Below are 8,778 nucleotides of genomic sequence, written 5' to 3'. Positions count from 1 at the left end.
GGTGGAAGATGGCGCACACACCATTCTCTGGCCGTGCCGTACAATGAAATTATGTGCCAGCAGTGATGGTCCATTGGAACGTTTTTCTACACAAGTATAACGATTTTACATAACGAATAACAAAGCAATAATACTTAGATAGACTTCATTTCTGATCTAACCTTCCAAGCACGTTTCGAATATGATTTGCAAAACTTATCGAAAATTTCATAAATATTGTTACAATCTGTAACGTCTTTAAAAGTACATGACGTGCTACCTAATGTGAGATGAAGTTTTACATCTAAGTTACCTGAGATAAATAATTCCCAAATATCAGAACATGCATTATTTACCAAACAGTTTTCAAGTTTCTTATACTCATCAATTCTAATTTCATTAAGAGAACTACACATGAAGAGGAAATGTGTTACATCCTCAATCCCATTATTACAAAGGTGACACGTCCCGTCATTATCAGGACTCCATTTACTAAATCTACGCTCTAATGGGAGCGTGTTTGAACGAAGTTTAAATTTCAAAGAAGCGGCATAAAAGTCTGTTTTGTCCAGGAGATAGCTTTCTAGACCTGGGCTTTCTTTAAATAAAATATAGTCAGTGAGAGATGTCTTGGATTTTGCTTCAGTAAGCCAATCATTAACGAAGAGATCATAGTTAGAGGATTTAATCATATCATGGAGCCCAATTATGATTGCTTTGTTCTGACAAACTTATCGCGCATCTGAAAACGTTATCCATGTCGAGTTTACTCAAATTAGACCTAACACTACTCAACATTTTATAGCGCAGTTTAGACGGATCATGATCAAGGCACATCATTGTGTTAAGCAAAAGTTTAGGCCAACGATGCATATCCATATCCAGAACATGCGAGAAATATTTGGCACGGAACGTGTTCTGAATGCTAGCAATTGGAGACCAACCCAGTTCACCATATAATGTGACGCGCGGTGTGTTACGGCTTGCTTTGAGAATATGACGCGCCATTTGTAATTGCAAACCTTCAATACGATCAATGTCTTTCATACTTTCGGTTACCCAAACAGAACTTGCATAATTGATAGCTGGAAGCGCAATCGATCGCCAGAGGATATCCCCATAATAGACGCGATTGAAATCGTCAAAATTATCAATAATGGACTTAACATACGCAATAAGTCTATTACCTTTCTTAATCACCTCATCAACATGATTATGGTCACTAAGGTTACGAGATATTTGAACACCAAGGTATTTATAGACATCCACCTCAGAAATGAAATTATTCCCAATTTTCCATTTTTACTTTCATCAATACGTTGACCTACAATAAGTACATTTGATTTATCATAATTGAAGCTTAATTTATACCTTTCAGCAAATTGGGCTGCAATGTCTAGCATTCTATTTAATTCGTTTTCATCGTTCGCAAGAAGTACAACGTCATCCGCCCAGAAAAGACTACCAGTGCAAACATCATGTATTCTGACACCAATATCATGTGAATTGAGTAGTTTAGTGAATTCGTGCATAAAGACGCAAAATAAAACAGGAGATAAAACACAACCTTGTTTCACTCCTTCCTCTACATTAAAGAAATCTGTTTCAATATCTCCAAATTTTACCTTGGCCTGAACATTATCATACAATGAGTCAATAAGTCTCCATACGCGACCTCTAATACCATTATTCCAAATTGCGAGCATTAACCCATCGCGCCAAACCGTATCGAATGCCTTACGAAAGTCCAGGAAAGCCATAAACGTTTTCTTGCCCTCAGCAAGGCGACAAGCAGCAATACTTTTCACCGTGAAAATGTGGTCTTCGCAACGATGAGCTGAACGAAAACCTCCCTGGACCTCCGTAAGGACATTTTTGCTTTCGAGGAAATTTGAGACACTGGTGGCCACGATCTTATTAAAAACCTTAGCTACGCAAGAAGTAAGTGAAATGCCTCTATAGTTGTTAAGATCTTTACGATCCCCTTTCTTAAAAATAGGAACAATAATCCCATGGTTCCACTCACTTGGTGTTTTTTCCAAATCAATTAATCTACTAAACAATTCAAAAAGTGACTTGTGGAGACATTTACCACCGTTTTTCAACAATTCATTTGTAATACCATCGATACCCGGAGACTTATTGTTTTTAGCGTTGGAAATAGCTTCTATTACAGTGTCAATGTTAATATCTACATCAAAAATACAATCAGTTTCATTTGTATCAAAATTGCACTTTTCCCTCCTTATTTGGTTAACAGTCTTTTTAGTTTCAATTGTTATTTCGTCATTCATATTGATATTCATTTTACCAAGAGTACTCCAATACTGGAGAATAGTTTGGTTCATTCTCTTTCTGTCAGAGATAACATCATTAGACACAGGATCTTTAATACAATAAACATTGGAGTTACTTTTACTGTTGCTACCTTTTAACACTTTCCAAAAATCCTTACATGAAGGTCCACCCTTATTGGCGATGTCAATAGATCTATTGACCCGCATTTCAGTAATTCTCTTTCTAATCAGACTTTTAACATAAGTGCGCTTATCCTGATAGGATTTCCAAAGATTATCCCCAGTATCTTTATCAGTTTTGTCTCCCTTCGCCCACCCCCTGTGCATCCTAGCAGGATTTCTACGATCTTTAATTGCTTGATCAATATCATCATCAAACCATGAATTACACTTGCTTTTGACTTCTTTAACGCCTAATCCATCAGATGCTGCCGCAATGACCCTCTTTTTCCAAGAATCCCAGAGGGTGTCCGGGTTATCAAAAGAATTGGCCTGCCAATCATCAAAATTACTATGCACTTGATTTTGAAAATTTGAAAAGTCTTTATCTTTAATATCCCAATACCACCTCTTGATACTATTGTTACCATTCTCTCTTTTGTTAAATGCACTATTGTTATGCAGCGTCAAGAGCAATACATTGTGGTCACTTCCTAAACCATATTTCCTGTCCTCGTCAACAACAAATTGTTTAACGTGTTTAACAAGATTATTTGAACATAGCATGTAATCAATAGTACTTTGTTGACCAGCTCGAAACCAAGTGAATTTACCAATACATTGTCTTGTACAATTAAGAATAGTTAAGTCTGAATCTTTTACAAAATGCAAAAGGCGTTTTCCATTCGAATTATATACAGGATCGCCGTCTGGAATTTCTTTCCCAATACGGCCGTTCATATCACCCATAATAAGAATATCAGGATCATTCAGGTCATTTTCCCTAATACGAATAACTTCTGAAAGCAACTGATTATACAGGGCCTCTGTTATCTCAACATCAGTGCCTTCAACTGGAAAATATGCCACGGCGATGTACATAGATTTACCTGAATTAAGACACAATTTTACCCATAGCCTTTCATATTCATCTGATTTCGAGTCAAACACATCATCATCAAGAATAGTAATGTTTTTGTTAATTAGGAAACCTATACCTCCTCCACCTTTACTCGTTCTGTTCTTGCCACACCACTGAAGACCATTAACACGGACAGAATCGTCAATCTTAAGAAAGGTTTCTGCTATACCAAAAACATGAAAATCCTCGTCATTCATGAGTTTACAAAGTTCATCAACTTTAGGCTTTAACCTATTTACATTATTAAAGGCAATATTTAGAGTCTTATAACACTTGGCCTTAGGCCTACTACTTTTAGAGCGAGTATTTCTACCTCTTCTATGACGTCTTTTCTTGATCTTATCCTTATCAGTATTACAACCAACATGTGATTCAAAAATTACATCATTATTTATAGGCTCACGTGCATCATGTTCATCAACAGTATCATTACAATTAACGTGTTTAACCTCATTAGTAATATCAATGTCGTCGAGCTCGTCATGTAAAACATCAAATTTATTGGGATGAGTAAAACTATAGACGGCCCAATCTTCCTGGCCAATATATTAAAATTCCTTACACAAACCCATGTGGGCTTTGTGCCCAAGTTCATTACAGTCATAACACTTGATGGCCTTACCATGTCTACAGTTCTTCTTCACATGATTCTGCTCATGTGAAGAAGAACAACCGCATGTAATAGATGCGGTTGAATGATAGCCTGAATGGTGGGCGGGGCTATTTTCCATATTTGGATTCATGACGTAACTCATCGACTGGTTTGGTTTTGGTCACTGTTTATTATAATGAGGGACGCTGCTGGGGGTAGCGACCTAATGTGTAAGGACCAACGCCTGACGGCGTTGATTATGGTGCTAAATATTGCGTTGGTCCTGTATGGACTAGTATAGCGTGCTCCTCGACCAGTATAGCGGGCTCCTCGACCAGTATAGCGGGCTCCTCGACCAGTATAGCGGGCAAAACTCGCATTTATGAATGATGTGGCTTGCCATAATATACAACAATATTGTTGGTGTGGTGCAACTTCGATAGCAAAGAAACTTTTCCACTTTTATCCGCATAGAGATAAATTGTCACTTTTATTGCACCACTATATGTTCCTCAATTAGGATTTGTATTTATATTGGCAAAGGAAAGAAAGGTATTATTGCTATTGCACAAGCACATGAACATTTTAAGTCATCCTGGTTGTTTTAAACTACTACAGCTCAACTTACCGTACTTTTCCTGATCAGACAGTCCATGCCAAAATTGTTACTACACCTTTACATTTCATCGAATCTCTTTTTGATGTCTGTCATTTTGAACATCACACTTGAAAGATGTATGCTATGTAGAAACTTTATTTTGCAATTTCATAATTTGCATATTATTAGCATATTTGCAAGAAAAAACATGAAAATCAATAAATACCTATATTTTTCACAATTTCAATATTTTATTAGAAATTAAGCATGTAGGCCGTTTGTTATGACTTGATGAATGAAGCTGTTAAACAGATTTTGATATTTTTGCTTATTTTTCCTTTTTTGCCCCAAAATGTGTAAAAATCACAATTGTTTGGATGACCTATATTTTCTTTGAATATTTATAAACATTTCTTAATTTAGGTATAATACAGTGCAGAAATAGATGTCAAAAAATCTGTTAAACAGATTTCCAATAAATTGTTCCATTTTCCATTTTGGGTTAAATACTCAATTTTCATGCGCGGGATATTTGAAACATAAAATGAAAACATGTCCATTGCACTTTTTCCTCGAGATATACTATAATATCAAGGTTACGGATATATTATAATCCCTTCTTATCTTCACTGATCCATCAGATACCTATTGTTATGAATGATCAATGTAAAGGTTCAGAACTGGGCTACTAATGGTCTGTCAAGTATCTATAGTTATTTTCATGACTGTGTCAACTCAAAAATCATGAAAGGTCGAATGTCTGATGTAGGAAAAGTATGATCAGTTGAGCTGTATAATTATTTCGGATTGTAGGATATTTGTCAAAGAAAGAACTGCATGCATAATAGTAGGGGATACATTGAGACAAAAGGGCTTTAACAAAAGTTAAACCATACACAAGATTGCAAGATCTAATAATGAATTTTCAATTGTGAATGCTTAATTCAGGCGAGGCTAATGATGTGCTCTTGTTTTATTCAAAGGGTCGCCATAGCAGCACTTTACGGGCTATTGAAACAAATGCAGTATATGGGCTTTATTTTCTACGTCCCTACATATGAATGGTCATGGTGTGAGCCGAATAAGCTAGTGGTTTGGTGACTCGAAGGGGGAATCTACAGTCTGTGGGTGCAAATTTTAAGCTTCAAAGAGAAAAAAAGAAGATTCGTGTAAAAAAATTGATTGGAATTGGAAATATGGGTCTATATAGAATGGGATACATTGGACCGTTGGGAGTATATTGAATTCTTAATTTTAAAATATGGCGTCTTTGGAAGTTAAAAGGGCATTTCGTGATCCACAGCCTCATCCCCCATTTTTCTCAAAAAATTTGAGATTTTTATATCTCTGGCTACATAATGTTTATGTACCAAATATTTCTTGCAGATTAATTCGTTTAGCAAAAATATTGCCAAATTTGAATTTCGTTCTGGTATACCAGAACGAAATTATAACAGTGGCCTATATGGGGCAGTGTAATACACATGTGGCGGGACGGCCGATTGCCAGGAGCTCGAAATGTCTCAATGTGTGTTAAATGAATACCTGATTAGCTGTAAGTTGGTATATGAATGTCAGGTGGCCGGGTTGACACCAGTTCCCAAAATGGGAACACGAAAGGTTTTGCGTGAGACGTGGGCAAGTCGTGGGGGCAGAACCCCACCGACAGAGTACCTTTTATAAGCAGAAGTGCATCTAAATAACACACGTAGTATTTGTCTTCATTATCTCCAACAATATTTTATTTACGTAACTCCAGACTACACATACAGGATTCAGTCACACAACTATTCAATGCACCCCACTCCTACAATGGCTTCTGTAATACTACTCAGCTAGCACCCTCCCTCACCTATCAAACGAATCCGATGAGCAAAAGAAAGATTTCCACGCGGCATCTGGAAGGCCCCGGCCGTCGTGCGCTCTCATTGGATACGGAGATAATTGATTGGATACGTACGGCGCGCTAATTGGCTGACGGAGATAATTGATTGAATCATAAAATAAAAAGGCAATTACCCAAATATAATATGTGTTGACTTGATTTACCAATACCGTTTCACACATAATCATGCATAACTCGCAAACGCAAAATCGGAATCAACTGAAATTTTGGGAATAGGCTTTTTTCGTGGATATATGGTCGAATCCAACCAAAAGTGTCCACGGGCCAAAAATAAAAGTCCGAAATAAAAATGTCTCCACAATTTTTTCCTTTTGCCCATTGATTGATGACATATTGGCCTTATAGGAACCAAAAGTGCCATTACTAATCTTGTAAAATAAATCCAGGACGTGTGATAGTAAATGTGATATCAAACCCAATGTTACCTACGAATACCACTAGGATGCTTTCACTATCGCAATAATGGAATATTCCCATTAACGCTTTTTTTGTGTAATGTAGACCACAGGGCGTCAGGAAAATGCTAGCTCAGCCAGAAAATATTTTATTTTATTTTTATAATGCGATCAATATGATCTTAGTCAATATATGCTAGTTTATTTTTGAAAATGAAGTTTAGGTCAGTTTCTGTATTTTATTTATCAAATGAGTATGAATCAATTTACGCATCAATTTACGCATTGTATAAGAACGAGTAGGATATATGTTTTCAAGAATATTAGGAATTATACGCATACACCTAACGCTTTATACAATGAAAAGGTGAAGAAACCCGGGTATTCGTAGGTAACATGAGCGATTTAACAATATCTATATTGAGTTTAGAGGTTTAAATTTTGCTATTATGGTAATGAATTAATAAAATGGTAGTTTTTAGATCTCTTTCAGATGGTACGTCCAAATGAATAAATGCCATTACCTTAGATCAAAAATTTTTGATGCTTTTAGCAAGATTTTGACCACTTCATTTTGATATACAAGTAGTTAATCAGCAATTTTACATAATAAATAATTGTTGAATGAATCCGTATATGGGTAATAATAGTGTCCTGGGGTACCGCTTAAAGTTTTTGACAATTAATTTCCATTGGTAGGGACACTTCATTACACATGTCATGTATTATGCTGTATTCGTAAGTAACATTTCAGTATTTGTAGGTAAGAATTAGACTTTTGGTGGATATCGCAATCAAAACTTCTTTTTATAAAGCACTTTGAATGTATTACTTTCTTTATGTGCGTTTATTGATACTTTAGACCCTATCATGTATTAATAATGTCAGTTCACAGCGATTGAAAGAGGATTGAAGTAAGAAACAAAGGCACTAAAGTGACTTTAATTTGCTTAATTGCACACAAATCGCTTAACCGTTATTGCAGACTTGTGAAGTCCATCTTGGAGTCAGTTACGTCTTGTGGCCTTTCGTTTGAGGGCAACTACAATTAGCTTTATACCAGGGTCCATCACTGTGTTGTCTAGATCATGAAACAATGAGAACAGTCGTTTTTTCCATGGTATTCGTAGGTAACCTTAGCGAAAACATCAAAATTACCTTCGAATAAATCAATTTGGACACAAATTACTCAGAAACCAGAAGGTCGATAAACATTTAAAATGAAGCACACATGACAGTTGACAAATCCAAGTATTTATCCCTTCTAATCTTCTTTGAATCTGATTTTTCTTTCAAATGAGCAGACCGTCGTCTATTTCAGTACATATTTTTCAACAATTAAACCGTATCCATTTTGCATGGTGGGCATGTATGTGAATTCGCAACTTTCATTGACATATGATTTGATAGCAAACACACAGGCCTTCGTTATGTACCAATATGGGCATTGGCATGAATGGCGGTGTTTCACAATACTGTCATGTCAAATTGTATTCGTAGGTAACATTCGGTTACCGAAATTTACCTACGAATACTTGCTTTTATTGTTGACATCTCAGAAATATTTAAACGCAGGCTATTGAAACTTGGTAGAAATATAGAGTCTATTACCCTGCACCTATTGCTTAACTATTGTTTACTATTCTCTCACTTTGTGGAAATGACACAGCTTTTAACATGTATTCGGAGGTAATGCATATTTTTACCAAACCTACCTTTGTGCCATTTAGAATTTCTGGCAGCTAAACACAATAATAAAGATGTCCGAATGCAATGCATTTCAGTATTGGACATATCAAAGCTTGTATCAATTGCGCATTTATTAGTGATTTCCATTTTTTAAAGATATATCTAGTGCTATGAAAAATTGTATTCGTAGGTAATGTAAAAAAATACCACTCAAAAAAGTATCACAAAAAATTCGTAATTA

The 8,778-nt window shown here is 35.9% G+C and overlaps 1 protein-coding gene across 1 annotated transcript; it reads right to left on the bottom strand.

Moving 5' to 3' along the window:
- Positions 1-1,175: 1,175 nt before the first annotated feature.
- On the bottom strand, positions 1,176-3,554 carry LOC140147175 (uncharacterized). The gene has a single exon (XM_072168954.1). The coding sequence runs from the start codon at positions 3,552-3,554 to the stop codon at positions 1,176-1,178; it is 2,379 nt and encodes a 792-aa protein (XP_072025055.1).
- Between the last annotated feature and the right edge of the window lie 5,224 nt (positions 3,555-8,778).

This window comes from Amphiura filiformis, chromosome 3 (genome assembly GCF_039555335.1).
Source record: "Amphiura filiformis chromosome 3, Afil_fr2py, whole genome shotgun sequence".
In the NCBI taxonomy this organism is placed as follows: Eukaryota; Metazoa; Echinodermata; class Ophiuroidea; order Amphilepidida; family Amphiuridae; genus Amphiura; species Amphiura filiformis.
Note: the sequence above shows the minus strand (reverse complement) of the source record. Positions and strands in the feature narration are given on the sequence as shown.

Bases quoted from the DNA above. Each gene is read 5' to 3' on its own strand.
- LOC140147175 (XM_072168954.1), bottom strand. From the start codon at position 3,554: ATGAATGACGAGGATTTTCATGTTTTTGGTATAGCAGAAACCTTTCTT.